Below are 19,686 nucleotides of genomic sequence, written 5' to 3' on the forward strand. Positions count from 1 at the left end.
CAGAGCTCTTGATTAAAACCATGCCTGCAGTGTGAGGCATGTACATCCAGCAGAAGCACTAACCTTAGTGTTCATGCAGGGACATAGAAAGAACCCAGTGTCCTCTGTAAGGGTCTTTTTATAAACACATACTGAAACTATATGAGTAATATAATAAATATGTGTTCATATAGTAAATATGAACAATATAGTAAACAATTATAAAATAAAAATGATAAATGTATACATATTTGCGCAAATGTGCCAGAGTCCTCTCAGATCTGTGCTACTGATGAAATGGTAACAGATTTAGAGACACATACTCAAATGCAATTTCTCATACTGAGCTTGAATATGATTGAATTGAGCTGTATGGATCTATACAGAACAAGGTGATGACATACACTGTCTTATGCTTTTGTCATCACACCTTCATCTCCACCTCCATCGGATTCAGCACTGAGTTTCACCAGCTCATGGACAGATTATCAGTCACATCTGTTCCTCATTCATGGACTCATTACTGACATACATAAATACTGTTCCCTTCCTTCTTCACTAAGCCTCCCATTCCCATTCAGAGGCTGAGTGCTCTGGGTTTTTTTAATCCATTCTGTTTGTATTACCCTCCGTAGGTTCTGATCCTGGCCTGTTTCACTGGTTCCAATTTCCTGTCTTGACTATGGTGTTCTCTTAACCATGTACCACACTTGATGTCTTGGCTTAAAGTCTACTCAGCACGTGAATCCTGTGTCTGAACAGTTGTTACATACAATACACACATTATTTATCTGAACAAAAATTCTGCTTTTCTATAAGTTATTGTTTTAAATACTAGTTCATGGAGAATTATAATCTATATGAGTTATTCTCTATATATTCGGGGCCTGGACATGCTAAGAAAAGCCATTTCAGTCATTAAAACAAAATGTGTCTTGTGGGTTGTCTACTGGTGAGTTAAGAAAGGAAAAATAACTGTAAAAGAAACTAGTACTGTGGTGGTCAAAGACCTGACAGATAAAACGGAAGGTAAGAAACAGATAGAATTCCATGACTTGGCAGAGTAAAGCTTCTGACAGGATTTCCTCCACCGCTCATCTCTCCTCTCTCACAATAGTCATGTCACTTTTCAAAGATAGCACAACTCTTATGTTATGCTTTATTTTTAAAAAAAAAAAAATCCCCTGTACTAACCCTGTCTCTATGTCGCAGGATATACAGGAGCACGGTACTAAAAATAATTAATTTGCTTTCCTACTGTGATCTTTTGCTTATGAGGTAGTTAAACCTGATTGATGCATTAATTGCAAGTTGCTTTGGTTTAAAAGCATCTGTGAAATGCCAAATTGTAAATTGTAACTGAGGCTCAATGTCCCGCTGGTGGTGTGGTGCAGAACCCAAGTGCAAAGACACGATGATGGTGACAAAACAGAGGACTTTACTTGAACTGAAGATCAAAATACAGGTGTAGAACAGGAACAAAAACTGGTAACAAAAATGTGCAGCATAACAGTGTGCACAAAACACAAACAACGATAGACAAAAGACAAGGCAAACACTAGGGCATAAATAGAAGGAGAACTAAACAGGGCAAAACAGGATTGGATGAAATTAACGAGGTTGATAATGAGACAAACAGGAACAGGTGAGGGGCGGAGACAGACACAGAACAAGAGCACAAAGACATATCAAACTAAAAGTCCAAAATGGAGGTGCAGGCTGTGACACTCAATCAGGTCATGTGACTAGTCTTCTCAAAACAAAGGACTCTACATGTTTAAAAGACTGAAACTGAAAGTGAGGTACTGAGGGAAAGAATACACAGAGACTACAAGTGCTGGTGAGGACGACTCTTTCATGTGGTGCAATCTCATTCCTTCTTTCAGTCCCTGCTTCCTCTGCTTTGTTTTAGTTTTGTTTTACACCCAAGCTCGTTCATCATTGTTAGTACCTCTGTAAATTTGTTATGATTCACATCTGTGTTTTCTACTATTTAAGTTCTGTCTTGTGTAAGGAACACATATTTTGATCTTGAAAGAGCCCTCTCACATCTGTCCTCCTCTGTTGTTTTTGCATCTTTTGTTTTCTTCGAGTGCACTGCCTCCATTTCGATTTGAGTAAAGGTCTTTATTGATAATTTCTGCTCAGTGTGTCCTGTCTTTGGTGCCATGATTGGGGCCTTGTAGGTGCCTGGCAAATTTCTCAAAAGCCACCAACACTACTTTGCATATACCTCAACTATATATAGTGTGTGTGTGTGTGTGTGTGAGCATATGCGTGTGCATGTGTGTGTGTGCTTTTCTTTTTTGCTTGAGTGCTCTCCCCGTCTGTGTCTCCTGTCCATGTAAGCCATCCTCACAGATCCACCATAAGAAACCAGAGATTAGACATCGGACCCTGACTCAAATCATTTGCGTGACACAAACGATTTTTAGAAAGAGTACATTTTTTTTTGTAAAAAAAAAAAATTCAACACAATTTCATCAAATTCATTTTTGAGAGTTGTGATTACACTTGTGATTATGGCATCAACATAAACTGCAGGTCATTCATAGAGTATAGGACTCTGTTTCAATGTGAGTGTCATTCTCTACTTCATTGTGAGAGTCAGCTTACAGTTCAAAATCTTCATATAAGTATTTGAGTGTGAATAATGGTTAACTTACTGTTAACAAGTTTACCTAAAACCACGGGTTATTCTGCACAGTAATTCATATCTGTGTAATTATGCCTTTCAGCTTCACTGTCACTGTTATGACAGCGGCAATGACAGGGATGCTGGGGCTGACAATGATGATGAGGATAGTGGTGTAACTCAATTCTGTGAATAAAAACACATCATGTTAATATCATAATGCTCTGTCCAACACCTAAATCACTGTGCACACACACTTCCATAGTGCTCATCTGATAAAATAACAGTGTTACTGTTATCATAATAAAAATGCTTTGAACTCAGTACATTTATATGATCTCTAAAAACTGTTTTGCTATAACTGACAGTAAATCCACCTTTAATTATTTATGTGTGGCAACTTAAACAGAAATCAAGAATAAACTATTTCTCTAGTGTTTTAAAATGATCTGTAAATCTAAAAGAGGGAAGAGTTTAGATAGTAATGACTACGCAAACAAATTGTATTAATTTTAAAGGCCCCTATACTATGTAAAGTGTTTAGCTGGATTTTTGAAAATGAGCACTGGCCATGTATATATGGTACCTGAGACAAAGGGGATTTGTGGTATAACATACAAAAGAATATCACTGAGTATAAAATGGCAACTTGAAGGATTTTTAAGAGATATGATGCGTGGGATGTCATATTACATATTAGTGGGAACCATCAGAGACACCAAAGGATAGCATGCATAAACTACTTTTCTCCCTTATCAAAGTCCACTTGATACTATCCACTTTAATAAGAATTAATATATTTTAACTGAACTTACAAAGCCTAAAAACAATAGTTTGGTTTATAGTCAGCCGTGACACCATGATCATGGAACTGCTGTCTTACAGCCATGTAGACATACTCACTGCGTACCTAAGCCATTCACAGCATCAGACTTTATTATCAGAAATCACATGAGCATTAATGCTACTCTCTCACCCTGTACATGCCACAGGGCTCTGGGGTACTGAGGCTCAGACACACATGAGCGATGAGTGACATACCAAACACAGATTAAGGAGCTGTGTACCAACGCCCAGAGCCCTGGAGTGACCTGCCTGCCTGTTTACCAACTTGACCCCCCCTCTTTCCTCATCCTTCTCCTGACTGAACCACTACTCAGATATCCACTGTCTCCTTAGGCTTGTTCAGTAGGGGTTTTCAGGCCCAGCCTTTTTGTGACAATATCCATGGTAAAAAGCACTATAAAAATTAAGCTGAATTGAATTCAGTAACATTTTTAATCACAAAACATTCCATGAATAGTTATTCTGACCAATGCAATGAAATGCAATGACCTCAAAGTTAATGAAGATATTTTCCCTTAAGAGCTGCATTTTTTTTAGATTCTATGAAATAATTCTGATACATCAAAATAAAAAGGTTACGTTTTTTTCTCTGACTCAGAAGTCAAAGAAAAAATATGTTATTAGTAAGTGGCCTCAAAGTTAATGAAGTTGAAAAGTCTCAAACTCAGTATTATGGATTACTGTACCATAAATATCTAAAAAAGCATTCATCTATTGAAGGTTTTATTTGTTTGTCTTATCACTTTCCTCACATATAATTTTGTAGACACATACGTTATTCATGGAAATCCAAATCCTGATCAAGACCTGACAGGAAGTGGAACGAGACAAGAGCTTAATCACAGAACTATTTTTCTCCCTCATGGCTATCATAACCCCTGTTCCCTGTTAACATTTAGTGGTTAGCCTGTCATTTCTGTTGTATTTAGAAATGACAGGCACACCAGATGACAGCACTAAAGCATGTTAACACAGGACATCCAGAAGAGAAAAGGACAGCGAGTCATACAGTGTGTAAAGCACTGCAAGTACAACACAGGTACTGGCATGCATTCTCCAAAATACAAAGTGTGGCAAATGATAACGAGGAAGTCTATTTAAATCTGAGAGTCCCAAGTTTCATATAGCTTCCATAAGTTCTGAAGAGTTGCTTTTGGAGAATTAACCAGATAGTTTATTGTTTTACAGACCTGATTTTGATGTCAAAACAACATTTTTTCCTTCAAGAGGTGCATAGTTTTCTAGAATCTATGAAATAATTCTGATACATCAAAATAAAAAGGCTTTGTTTTTTTCTGACTCAGAAGTGTTTTTTTTTTTTTTTTTAACTTACTTTTTCCTAGTTGTAGCAGTTTGGATAATGAAACATAAACTGACAAATTCAAATCCAGTTATTACACTGTCGGGCGGACACTATTCACTTTCAAAAAGAAAAGGACATTTATTAACCTTTAGTGTTCCTTAGTAATTAAAGTTGCAGTTGTGTAAACTCTCTCCCTTTTTTTCACTCTTCCTTATCTCTTTCTATCACTCTCTCCCAGCCTCTCTATCCCTATCCCCTTTGATCCCAGTTCTCTATTTTATGGCCCTGGCCTCCCTGCATTCAGGACCAATGCACACCAAAACAGAAACCCCTCACTGTAACATCTAACAGACGCCAGGCTTGACGTTTTAGCGCAGCAACCCCCAGACAATTTGATCAAACATTGATGACGTGTAATTGCGAGGGGCACTAAAGCGACTCGGGAAGTTAGTTCCTGATGAGAATGGAATTCAGACTATGCCACAGATCCCATCTGCATCACTCCACTTAGGCACGAGCTATGTAAAACAAAAGAAAAGTTAAACTAACCATGCGCCATTGTAATAAAAAGTTATGCATATCGAACCATAACCATCCCTATAGTCATAAAAGCGCAGTAGGACTTAAAGATAACCATAAACCAAGTCACTAGCAGCTAATTTTATGACTATCAGTGTAACTCTACTTTTTAATGATAGAAAAACCATATTTGATCTTGTTCAAAAGCATAAAATGAAACCGATATGAGCAGATTAATGTAATTTTACTATTTCTTAGTGGGAAAAAGTGTAAAATTATGTACAGCAGGCTTTATTTAACACTTTTTAAATTCTATGGGGTGTCTCCTCCCTTGGGCTGGAGATACCCCCAAGAGAGATGGCAGCATGCCCTTTTTCTCATACCACTGGCACGACAACACAAAATTCACATGAACGTCAAGTTTTTTTTTTGTTTGTTGTTGTTTTTTTTGTGGTGCGTGTGTGTGGGAGCTGCTTATGTTTGTGTGAAACATCCAGTGTCAGTTTCACGTAAACATTTGTAGTGTCTGAACTGGTCTCTCACAGTGGACTGACTGGAAAAAGACTTCACACAGAGAACAGGAAGGGCAGATGCAGATATAAAAAGTTTATGAGATTTATGTGAATATATTCATGCATACATATTCAGATACAATATACAATATTCAGATACAGTATATGGTGCTTTTTCCCTTTAGTGTAGAGGCTTGTGCTGTGATACATTTTCTTGTTTGCTGAGTGAAGCTTGATGGTCAGGGAAAATATTTCCATTGTTGTCTCTGAATCACTGTACATCTGCCACTAAATTCCATTTCCCAAATTTCATTTTAAAAATGCAGCAGATTTTTAAGCAGAGTTACAGATAGAAAACTTGCGGAGTTCCTCGCTTGTCTCCACCTGTGTCTTCAGGTATGCTGTGTACTTTCCCTTTTTCAGATCCTCTGGACAAAGCTTTGAAAAATGATAGTCAAGCAGATCACCCTAAGAAATAAAGTAACCAAGTAACCACACACTGATAAAGTGCAGGGTTATTCCTCCACTGAGAGGGAACTGCTCTTCTGGAAGGTTCTGTCTTCATTGGCAAAGTCTCTCCCAGTTCCACATCCTCATTAAGGTCCTCTCCATTTTTCTGCCACCACATCAACACTTGTCTGGGGTAGAAACCTGTAGCATGATGCACCACTCAGGAGAGACTGGAGGGAGGGAGGGAGAGAGAGAGAGAGAGAGAGAGAGAGAGAGAGAGAGAGATGTAACAGACACCTCAGGAGAGACTGGAGAGACAGCAAGACTGCTGTTAAATAAAAGATATGAAGTTTAAACAGCATAACAATTTATATATAATTTAATTAAGTTCATTTAAAAACATTCATTCATGCTATATTTGCATAACACAATAATACTTGTATTACAGTAACATATGATAATATCCTATATATGGTATGGTATGATAAGATTTTGAATACTCGTATAAATTTTTCATAGGTCGTTTAATTATTAATGCAAGTACCATGAAATACCAACACCAAAGAGAGAATGTGAGCAGCCCAAATTTGTTTTGTGTGTATGTATATGCGTGTGTGTACGTGTGTGTGCTCAGTGTTCTTGTACTTGTTTTGTCCCTTTCACAATACACATATTTCTTCATCCTGTTCAGACACAAAGAACCGAAAGTACTTTCTGAGGTTAGCCACTTGAACTGGTTGAAATGGTGTTTGTGTTCAGTATTAATATTGTTTAACAGGAGTCTGGGTTCACAGTGCTCTGTGTGTATGTTCAGTATTGATGGTGCTTAACGGTGTTCTGTATGTGTGTGTGTGTTCAGAGTTGTTGTAGAGTCTACAGTTTTTATATGTACCCACACTAATAATTCATAATTAACACACAAAACAGAAAACAGGCAGACAGTCTTGTAAGTCAAGCATCATGCGCACTTTAGAAACACAATCATTTCTGTACCAAGAAGTTTGAATGTTTCATTTCCTCATTTCTCTTATTGCTGTCATGTTACTCAATGCTGCTGCATTGTCTCACCCTTTGATGTGTTATTTTTGGCTGTGTTTTTCTCTCTGAGTTTTCATAATTTTCCACTTGGTTGTTTGTTTTGCCTTTGTCTTTGAACATGTGTGTCTACTTTCTTTATTAATTAAAAAAAAACAATCCTGACAATCCTTGATCAATGTTAATCTATTTGATGTATTGCTAGGATGTTGATCTATTCTGTTCATACCTATGTGCAGTGTGTGAGCTTGTGCGTGTGTGTGTGTGCATATGTGTGTATGTGGTGTGTACATACCTGTTCTGTGGTACCCACAAGAATGTAAATGTGTCTGTCCCAGTAATAGTCTTCCACACTTTGTCTGTACCACTGTGTTTTAGAGATGGCTCTCTGTCTACCCACCTGGCCCACTACAGTGAACTCTGGGAAGTCGATGTCTCCTGACACAGCTGTGTAGAAATATCTCAGAGAGTGAAATTCTGGTTAAGAGACATGGAAGAGGAAAACACAAAGAGGATTGTCACTCATTCATCTATCTGTATTTCTAACAGTTTAGAGTAAACTTAACTAATAATAACTCAATTAATGAATAGATTGTTAGTTACAAATGAGAAGCAAATTTATATGAATCCAGTCAAAATCACTTAATAGCGATTAACAGCTTTGTTCACTGAACAACTCTATCCTCAGTCCTCTGAAGGCCTTGAAACTGCCTGATGTTGATATGTACTAATAGCATATTTTTGGGGAAAAGCTTAGAGCTGAATGAAGAAGTGAGGTTACATAAGGGCAGAGTAACACCATCAGTTTGTTAATACTGTTGGAAGACAGGATGTTCAGTTTAGTTATTTCAAGACAACTGATCTTACACGGATTTCATGTCAGTGGATCTGGAGAACATGGAATGGGTCTCTGTGGTACAAGAGGCAGTTAGTACTAAACAGGAGTAGGACAATAACAGAGTACAGAACTGCACTGAGTGGCCGTGGAAATATGTACAGCATGAGCTCCTGTTATGCACCATCAACACTGAACACACACACACACTGAACTCCGGCAGCCAGCAGTCCTGTTATACACTATGAACTCTGAACACACACACACACACAACACAGTAAACCCAGTGTCCTGTTACACACCATCAATGCTGAACACACACAAACTGAACTCTGGGAACCCACAGTCCTGTTAAATACCATCAATACTGAACACACACACACACTGAACACAGTAAACCCAGACTCCTGTTAAGTACCACCAGCACAGAGAAGTACAGTGTATGCACACTGTTACAATGTTTTGATATATTTATTTGTTACAAAGTATTTTCTCATTTAGTTTATTTTATATGGTAAATCACTTTCATGTTCATTTCAGTCACTAAATGGAATGTAAGCTGAACCATATGCAGACATTTTTTGGCAATGTACGTGAAGAGTGATCCCAGTCAACCGTAGCCTTGTGTCGGTTGATCTACTATTTATTTATAGATTGTCCCCTCTTCTTTTTGTCCATGTTTTGCATATCCACTTCCCTGTGTGGTAACCTGATCTTAGTAATTGATGATGGTGCATTTTCCTTTACTCCTACTGGCTCAGGCTATTTTTTCTTTTTCCTTTTTTTGATTAGTTCAGACACAGCACTTGGTCATCTAACAGTGCCTATCTAAATATTACAGTATCACACACAGAGTTAGAGATATGAGAGTTATAAGAAATATGAGGTCCTTTCTGCTGATGCTATTCTTTGGCATCCACCTTGCCTCAGCAGGTGAGACTGAAATACTGTTTTCTCTTCACTGACAAGTTTGTTAGACTGAATTTGCTGGGCAAATAGTAATTTAGTTCTCGAATTAACAGCCATGACTGAGTTACAAACATTAATATCAGCCGTTTGTCAAAACTAAGGTCTTGTCAAAATTGCACAAACTATTATTTTTTTAACAAAGCACTGTAATATCTTAATATAGTTATCTGAATTTTGCATCACTAGTTAATTGAAGTTGTAAATGCAGTAGTTGTTACTGTAGAGTGGTCTGTTTACTATTGGGTGTTATTTCAGACATTAGATTAAATATCAATCACATCTGTGATATTTCAGCTCCACTTATCAACAAGCACATAAGTACACCCACCATGTTCCACTTTTTCATTGCACCATTTTGTGTGTGTGTGTGTAGTTAGCATTGCATGTGACTGTAGGTTGTCTGAGAAGAACAGAGCAAAAGAAAACACAGAAACCTAATTTTTTGTCAGAGTGCAAGAAATTAAATTCTCCAGGGACACACCAGTGTTGTTTACAGACACATTATAATATCTGTTTTTGTTTTTAATTCTGTTTAGTTAAAGTGATGTTGTGTTATGCTGGGAAAAAATGGTGAAATAAACGTTCTCCCTCTTCAGAATAGGGCCAGATGAACATTATCCACAGTATGTAGAAGCTAATCTGAATTGTAATTCTTATCTCAGTGTCATGTTTGTTCTGCCTGGATCACTGATCATGATGCTGTGTGTGGTCATGTGTGACAGAGACCATAGTTTACTGAACTTCCTTACTGAAAGAAACTTTTGCTGATGGGAACCATTAACCATTATATTTAATATATGAGTTTAACATATATTAACCATTTCCTGATATATGCAGAGTGTCAAACCAGTAGACAGAGAAGTGTATTTATATGGTATGCCACAAAACCATAACAGATTTTAAAAATATTCTTAAATGCATTGTCATATTGTTGACAACTGAAAGTTTATTTTTGGTAAGTTTCACTTCAGTGTGTTTTCCTGTTTGTTAGCAATCTCTGCAGCTGTTGAGTAGAGGAAATGTGTTTATTTGCTAAAAGACAAGCCACACACTGGGTAACGCGCTAACACACATCTCACCATGACCAGAGGGCAATGAAGAGCCACTAGGATTCAAACATTATCTCATCACCAGTTGCGGATCTAGCTTGTATGACACCCTGGGCGAACCCAACCTGCACAAATCAACAAGACTGTACATTAGAAGCGAGCTAGGTTACCGCTGCAATGGTTAACTTCTCTCTTCATCTTTTAGCATAACTAAAGTGGACGTGTTGATTAATATAGATATTCTGAGAGCCAAAAGTCCCGCTTCCGGCAGCCCAGGTGCAGACTGCTTTTATGTTATTCTTAATGATTTCACACAAACCAGAAGAAAATGCAACAATATGTCTGTGAAACTATATATTCACAGTATTATGAATGAATTGTGCTTTATTTGGTAGCATTTCGTAGTGTGGCTGATTTTACTTTGCATTAGTAGCTACTGTACAAAGTTAGAGGTGTGCTATTTGACAGATTTCCTGCTCCTACTAAATCGGGCTTCCAGTGGGGACACCTGAGGTCAACCGAACCCCGCCCCTCCCCCTCCCCTTCTCCTACTTCTGAGCGGGAGACCTTCCCAGGCAGTAGCCTACCTAGCTCACAAACTAGAATCAGGGCATCTACTCCGATAAGGTTAACTGACCCACATGGCGGGGGGGGGGGGGGGGGGGGGGGGGGGGGGCGATGCCACCCTGGGTAGCTGCCCATGTCGCCCATGCCTAAATCCGCCCCTGCTCATCACAGTCACACAGTGTGTGTCAGAGTATAATGCAGGGTACATGTGTGTTAGATATGACACGAGTTGTTTCAGTGCAGTATTGGTAACCTTGTGTTAGTACTCACTTTTAAATGTAAGATAGATTGCTTGGGCACAATGAAGTCATATAGAGTTAGAGCAGCTTCAGAGTCTTTGATGACAAAGGTTTCATCACTGTAAAAGAATCCATCTATAATCTGTCTGAACAAAGGTCCATCCAGAGAGTTATGGTCCTGCACCACTGTGTTCCAGTCTTAACATAAAACCCATGATTCTGATACTCTGAGGTTTGGCATGAGCTTCACCTGCTGAATAACGTGTGTTTCTAAAGGTGTGTTTCTACACGGTTTACATCTTTAAAGAGAAGAATTGCCAACTCCTAATCTAGAGGGAAAATGTAATACATGTTAAAAAAAAATCTATTCACTTTGTATTCACCTTATTCACCTTTGAAACTTGCTCCAGAAGTTGTATATATAAGAGCCAAAGCCATGAATTCAAATCGAGTTAGAGTCATCCTGTAATTTGTGTGTTTTTAATTATTCTGGATACAATTGGTCTTTATATTGTTATTTATATATCATTTCCCATATTTGTAATAAGAGCACTGAGATCAGAAGTAATGACCCCCGTAACCCTGGTGACCCTAATAACCCTGGTCAAAATAACCAGTCTGAGGACATTAATCCTGCTGCAGGAATGATATTGACTGAGATCTCTCTGTCCACACAGCACTCAAAGACTTCATTTCTTCTGTCACTGAATCTCTGCAGTTTGCTGAATTTGTCTAATCTAATGTGAAGTGTGTGGAATTGAAATACATTTTGTATTAGAGCTCACAGTGAGTTAGACAGTCATGGATTTGTCCAATGATAAGTGTTATATTAAGATTGAGGAGCTCTGTGTAGCGTGCATGCTACTGCAGTGGGTAGCGCTGTCGTCTCATAGAAAGAAGTTCTCAGGTTCAATTTCTGGCCAGGGTCCTTTCTGTACAGAGTTTACATGTTTTCCTTGTATCGGTTTCCTCCCACAGTCCAAAGACATGCAAGTCAGGTGAATTGGAGAAACTAAATTGCTCCTAGGTGTGCATGAATGTGTTTGTCTGTGTGCCTGCCCTGTGATGGACTGGTGACCTGTCCAGGGTGTTTCTTTGCCTTTTTCCCAATGAATGCTAGAATAGGCTCCAGCACCCCCCCCCCACCCCCACCCCCACCCCCCACCCTAATTAGGATAAGCAGCTTAGATAATGAGTGACTGAGTGAGAGATCAGTGTCATCAGACAGTCGTGCTGAATGCTGATGTTTTTGTCATGAATAGAGCCAGTGATTACTACTGAGGGAGGAGAGCTGGGTTTTCCCCTCCTGATATCAGAAATACAGCGCTATTTCTGATGTCAGGCGTCCGACGCCTCTGACAACTTATAGTTATGAATAGTTATGATTTATATAAAGCAGGGACTATGTTTAGCTTCTTCAGTCTGCTGATTCGCATGTGTTATTGGGTTGTGTACAACATAGGCTTATAATGACCCAAGACATAAAAAATTCATTGATAAAGAAAAAGAAACAAACTGTAAATATCAGCTGCAAGATGGTTCTCATTTTATAGCAGAAGAAGACATAATGTGGCTGTTATATATATTTTTTACAACAGAACTGATTGTGGTATATGAGCAGGTCAGTTTTATTGTGACTCATGTCTTTTCAATGGATAGTGAGGGGGAATAAGGAGTTTGAATGAGTCAGTAGAACTGAGAGGAGTCAGGGTAGAGGCAGCAGACTTCTGTTCATAACCAGTAACATACACAGACACACATAGACACACAGACACACGCACATACACACACAGACACACACACACACACACACAAACACACCTATGTGTGCTTCTTATTTGTCTGTGCGGGGACAGGATCAGTTTTTATAGAGTCCCTCATAATCATCTAAGCTCTGGGAACAAATCTGTACTGCAGATTAGACCACATTAAAACATGTTAATAAAATAGAAATGATAGAAAGATGTTAACAAGACTGCAATGAATGTGGGGAGATCGATCATTTTCTTTTCATTTCCTCCCTCTAGGAATCCACTCACTGAAGTATTACTTCACTGCTACATCTGAGGTGCCAAACTTCCCAGAATTTGTTGCTGTTGGAATGGTTGACGACATTCCAATCGTTTACTACGACAGCAATTCTCCCCAAGCTACTCCTAAACAGGACTGGATGCACCGGGTGACGAGAAAGCACCCTCAGTACTGGGAAAAGGAGACTGGCAGTTTCTCGGGCGCACAGGAGGCCTTTATAACAAACATAGACACCGCAAAGCAACGGTTTAACCAAACTGGAGGTAGGTGTACACACAACTAACATACTATTTGTTTGTACAAACACACTTTCACCTACACACTCAAGTCAATCAGTGTTTTATGTTTTTGTTTTAAGGCTCCGTAAGAGGTGATATCTGAGTGTATTAAGAAGTGCACTGTTAGAACTTGAGTCCATCAGGTATACGTATTAATACTTAAGTATACACCACAGAGGAATACACACAGAGAAAAGAACAGATCCTATAGATGTTTGCATGTCCAAACCATGTACATTTTAAGCTTCACTGTTGCTGAGTTGAAATAAGCATAGCCACCCCTGACAGGGTATGTTGTATTTTATTGTGATCTTCATAATTCATGACTTATATATGCACACACACACACACACACACACACACACACAAACACACGATAACATGCAGTCATGCCAATAAATAAATAAATTCATGCCACTTCAAAACTGCCATCAAAACCAAACAATGGTACACAGACTGACCAATAAAACCAACATACCATGGAGGAAAGAGAGAGAGAGAGACAGAGAGAGAGAGAGAGAGAGAGAGAAAACACTTGGCGATGGCCATATGGAGGATGAGGACAGACACTACTTTCATGTATATTTTACAGATAGAAATGAGCACTCATTTCTCTGTGTCTCTCTCTTTATCCGACAGGTGTACACACAGCTCAGAAGATGTTTGGCTGTGAATGGGATGATGGGACTGGAGAGGTAAAAGGTTTTAATCAACACAGATATGATGGGGAAGATTTTATATCTCTGGATCTGGAGAACAAGGTATGGGTCGCTGTAGTACCACAGGCTCTCCTCACTAAACAGAAGTGGGACGTTAACACAGATGGACTGGACAGTGAAAAACAGTACCTGCAGCAGATCTGCATTGACTGGCTAAAGAGATACATGTGCTATGGGAGGGGCACTCTGGACAGAAAAAGTACAACACTGAGCACACACACACACAGACAGACACACATACACACACAGACAGAACACAACACCATCAGTACAGAAGAAACACACACACAGAATACAGTTAAACACTATCAATACTGAACACACAAACAGAACACACTTCAACTCCTTCAATACAGAAAACACACACAGAACACAATTAAACACCATCAGTACTGAACACACACATACAGAACACAATTGCACACTATAAATACTGAACACACACAGAACAGAGTTAAACACTATCAATACTGAACACACATACAGAACACAGTTAAACACTATCAATGCTGAACACACACACAGAACACAGTTAGACACTATCAATACTGAACACACACACAGAACACAGTTAAACATTTTAAATACTGAAAACACACACAAAACACACTGGCCCTCATTTATGAAAAGTATGTACAATAGAAAACTGGGCATACGGTCATTTCCATGCAAAGCTTGGTATTTGTCATTGTGGACGTGAGCAGAGGTTATGATCAAATCTCACATCAAGTCTCAACTCATGCACGCAAGTTTTCAGGTCAGCGTGGACTTACGGTGCAGCATAGAAAATCTGGCTGAGTTGGAGAATTGTTATTAGGCCATATATTCTGACTGGTATCTGAGCATATTCAGCCACATCACTTAAAAATATGTAGCCCATCTGTAGCCCCTTAAAAATATGTAGCCAAAGGCAAAATATTTTATTTTGTAAAGGCCTGCATCAACTGTGTGTCGTATATCCCTAACATAAATAGGCCCAAGTATTTTCAAATTGTTTGCAGTTAGTGAAGTGAACAGTTTTTTGGTGTAAGATTAATTTTTCATTCATTTTGAGATATCCTACTTGTTAGGCTGGGCTACTGGTAACATACTTACAAGCAATTCAAATTAAGCAACCAAAAGCAATGGGTAGGCTAACCATTTTGCAATGCGACTGGTTCAATTAGACCTGCGACATTAGAGTTTCTATTTCGAGGTCAGAGAAGTTTCTCTTCTTGGACGTAGTACACATCCCCATGTCGTAAACTCTAGGGGTGAGGCCTCTAAACCGAGAATATTTAGCGGCGTGATATTTAAATGATGATTGTTTTCAGCCACTACATTTATCAACACCCGATCATTCTTATGCTGTGACTGGTGAGATACAAACATTTCATGAATCACACGTAAGATGATTTCTACACTCAGATCTCATTTCTACGTTAGACTGATTAATGAGGGCCAGACTCCTATTACACACTATGTAAACTGAATAAATACAAACACAACAAAATCAAGCCAGAAAACTAATTCTACAAACAGGCATTTGGTTTTTACCCTTGAATCATCTCATCACCATAACCGCATGTCATCCACTGCCAATTCTCTGTCTCTGCCTCTCTCTCTCTCTCTCTCTCTCTCTCTCTGTACAGTCTCTCCTGAGGTGTCTCTGTTGCAGAAGGATCCCTCTTCTCCAGTGGTGTGTCACGCTACAGGTTTCTACCCTAGACAAGTAATGATGTCCTGGCTGAAAAATGGAGAGGATCTTAATGAAGATGTGGAACTAGGAGAGACTTTGCCCAATGAAGATGGAACCTTCCAGAAGAGCATCAGACTGACAGTCTCAGCTGAGGAGCTGAGCCAGCATCAGTACTCCTGTGTCGTAGATCACATGAGCCTCCAAGACAAGACTGTCAAGACTTGGGGAGAGAACGAATTTATGGATAAGCAAAGGGGTTTGTGTGTATTTTCTCAAGGCAGTTTTGATTTTTGTCTTAGGCACAAGAGGCCATAGGTCACAGATAGAGCACAGTTCGGCAAAGGTAAATGGATTTTTACAAGAATAGGAGAGCACAGGGTTTCCTGGCTTTCATCCAGTTTATCAAGACATCAAACAAGACAGACTGTGTTTACTAGGAACCTCAGCTACCATCATCTCCTTGTCTTTATAGACAAAAGAAACGCTACTGTGTATTTTACAGTCATCAAAAATCCTAATGTGTGTGTGTGTGAGAGCGAATGCGTGTGTTTTCACAGTAACCAGAACATGTTTACACTCTGTTTTAGATCCTGACAACATCAGCATCATCATCATCACTGTGGCTGCAGCCCTTCTCATCCTCATCTCTGTTAGTGTTCTGTTCTTCATATGGAAAAGATCCATGAGTGGTAAGTGTGAGTGTGTGTTTGTGCACGCACATCTGTTTACTGATTTCTTATTTAACAGTCTTATCTTTGTGAGGAGCTAATTCTCACCTTTTTTCCATCCCTCTTTGCAGGCTATGGGAAAACAAACAGTGAGTATAGCCTCCGATGTTTTTTCAGCAACAGTTCGCCGTTTGAAAAGGTCATTGTAAAGTGGGTAATTCGAAAAGCTTGATTGGCGAGCTAGGTTGCAGATTCAGGGGAGTTTGCAATCACCACAGGGATGAAGTTGTGAATTGCTTCTTATTAATTCCAATACACCAGCCTTTAGCTTACTGTTGTTTACAGATGTGGTTTCTGAGACAAATACAATGGCAATACAAGAGAAGAAATATAACACAAGATATTGAATTAACATAATCTTATACTGAGTTAAACTGTAACATGAGTTGGGTACAGTTGCATGAAATGTACTGAGACTTTACTAATAAGTTAATAAAACAATGAAAGATAATCTCTGCTTAAAGCTCTTGTAACCAATCCAATATATCCACGAATGAACGTTAGCGACTTTAGCTAATATGCTAGAATGCTAGCGCTAGCTAGCATATGAACAGGTAAACATACTGTAAAGAGCGTAATTAACAAGTTAGCAACTTCCAACACTATTTCGCTAACATCATACAGATCGAAAGTAGTAACAGATAACATTTCACGCACTCCAGACAAGAAGGGAATTCACGAAGATAGATATTATAAACCTAAGTTCATCTAAAAGGAGGAAATAAACGAGGTCTGCTTCTGCCAAGTTCGGCTGGCTCAAACTTGCATCTCTGTAGTGACCACTGTATCGGGGTGGAAGAAACAAAAATTAACTGACAAAAATGGAAGAAATGAAAATGCATCTGAATTGAAAAATAGAGCGGTAAAATGGATGTGGAATGAAACAGGGTGATAAATTATCAAGTGATTTGATTAATTTAAAGTCGATTTGATTAAACAGTCGTGATATGGTGAAACAGAGCTATGTGTCATGATTTTCATTCATCGTTCATTATTGACAACACAAAATTGCCATTTATCATTTAGGGAAAGTACACTCAAGGGTGGAGGTAACAAAAATTAATTGATTAAAAATGGAGGTGATGAAAAAATAGAGGGGTAGAAATGGATGTGAGCTAAAAATAGAGTGATAAATTGTCAGCTGATTTGATAAACTCGACTGACATTTATCGGTCACAGCAAGCAATTTTTGCATGAAAACAGTAATTGGCCACTAGGGGGAGGGGGAGCCCGACACGGAATGCGATAGGAAAGCAAGACACAAGGCACCAACAAATAAACGATAAATGTATATAAGAAATAACTGAAAATTCAGGGCCTTTTCCACAGTTATGTAATGTTTATATGAACCAGAGAGTTCACTCTGTGTTATTTGTATTTTCATTGTTGGTTCAGACACTGATTCAGACAAGTCTGAGTGGCCTGCCCAGAAAGCCTGATCTCTGTAAGTAGATTTCTATTTCATATTCTGTGTGAAAACATTATGAAGTGATTGTGGATTTTAGTGGCTGTACATAAGCATTTATAAACCTGTAAAGCTAATAAATAAATAATAAATACATTCTGTCTGACTCTGAGTCAGTGGGTGAGCTGATCAGGTTAATGTATCTCATGCCTCTGTTTCTTTACAGTGGATCAATGAGAGGAAGACCTGATACAGAGAACACACTGTCAATCTCTCTCACACTCACACACAAAGCAAATATATGTACACACACACAGCTTTTAATCATAAATTCATTTGCAAGCTCATTTACAGATTAACTACTCACTTGTAACTGCATAACAGCTAATGAGTACAGTAAAATTCAGCTTCATTCTTTTGCTAAAACATGACAATCAGCTCATATCAGTATTGTAAATGTTTTGGTGTGTGGACCAGTAATCTGCACTGAGTCCTGTGCTGGTGAGAATTGGGTCATAACAGTAAAAATGAAGGTGTCTATAAAGCAAACATTTCACTTTGTTACCTCAGATCTGAAACACACAACAAACTGTTGTCTTGTAGTGGTTGTGTATACTTTTGACTGGTAACACAGTGAAGACATTGGCTGCTCTCCTCCCATGGCCCCACCCACAGTATTCTCCACTCCTCTGGCCGTCTGAGCATGCTCCATGTGTTGTATCTGCTAACGGTTTTGTCAAAAGAGCTTTTATTTGCACTTTTTCTGTTTAATGTCTTTTCTACCATTTACACAGAAACAGAAATTCACACCATTATTAAACCAACTTTTACATTTAAGAGAAATGAAATGTGAACTATCAAAGATAAAAATGAAGGTGTTATATATTCATTCACTTACATTTGAAACATGATGCAGAATGAGGGAGGTTATAGATGTTTGCTTGAATGAATATGTTGGAAAAATACAGATACAAAAATAAAACTGTGTACACTTTCAATTAAAGTCCACAAAATGAACAAGTATTTTGCTTAATAATAATATTTGTTGACTTTAGTTTGGAATCAGATGGAATTTAAACGAAGAATGGACAAAGTTCATTGGGACAGAGTCTGTCTCACAAAGTTAGTTCAAACAGGATTCGTCTCACAAAGTTCGTTCAAACAGGATTCATCTCACAAAGTTCGTTTAAACAGGATTTGTCTCACAAAGTTGGTTCAAACGGTTCATCTCACAAAGTTTGTTCAAACAAGGCTCGTTTCAAGTTGTCAGGCCGAGTTTCGTGCTCAGAAAACAAATGAAGACTTCACAAGGAAGGTGCAAAACAAAGGAGTTTAAATAAGGGAGACAAACAATGAAAACAAAGTGTGAACAGGTGAGGGAGCTGAGTGGTGACCAGACTGGTGATCAGTTGACCGGTGACACTGAATGCTGAGTGGCTGAAGCTGACCAGGGAGGATGCGAGGTCGTTACAGATGTATAGTGATTTAGAGACTACAATGGAAATATAGACATGGGGGGTAGAAACCTTTCTATTTTCCCTGATCATCAAGTCTCAGCTAAGAAGAAAAAAAGAAGAGGGGAACAATGTATCACAGCACAAGCCTCTGAACTAAAGGAAAAATGCACTGTTAATTGTACATGAATATTGTATATACAGTGTATGCATGAATATATTCACAAAAATCTCTTGATTTTCAAAGAAACTTTTTACATCTGCATCTGCCCTTCCTGTTCTCTGTGTGAAGTCTTCTTCCAGTCAGTCCACTGTGAGAGGCCAAAGTTCAGACATTACACATGTTAACATGAACCTGATGTTGGATATTTCACACAAACACGAGCAGCTCACAGACACATGCACCACAAAAAAAAAAAAAAAAAAAAAAAACAGAGCAAAGGGAGAAACATTAA

The 19,686-nt window shown here is 38.6% G+C and overlaps 1 protein-coding gene across 1 annotated transcript; it reads left to right on the forward strand.

Annotated features, from left to right (window-relative positions):
* Positions 1 to 8,982: 8,982 nt before the first annotated feature.
* On the forward strand, positions 8,983 to 18,721 carry LOC115820820 (major histocompatibility complex class I-related gene protein-like). The gene is made up of 8 exons (XM_030784508.1): positions 8,983 to 9,047; positions 12,966 to 13,232; positions 13,887 to 14,165; positions 15,598 to 15,900; positions 16,232 to 16,333; positions 16,444 to 16,461; positions 17,768 to 17,816; positions 18,004 to 18,721. The coding sequence occupies exons 1-7, from the start codon at positions 8,996 to 8,998 to the stop codon at positions 17,809 to 17,811; spliced, it is 1,065 nt and encodes a 354-aa protein (XP_030640368.1). The 5' UTR covers positions 8,983 to 8,995; the 3' UTR covers positions 17,812 to 17,816; positions 18,004 to 18,721.
* The last annotated feature ends 965 nt before the right edge of the window (positions 18,722 to 19,686 follow it).

Source organism: Chanos chanos, chromosome 1, assembly GCF_902362185.1.
Source record: "Chanos chanos chromosome 1, fChaCha1.1, whole genome shotgun sequence".
NCBI lineage: Eukaryota > Metazoa > Chordata > Actinopteri > Gonorynchiformes > Chanidae > Chanos > Chanos chanos.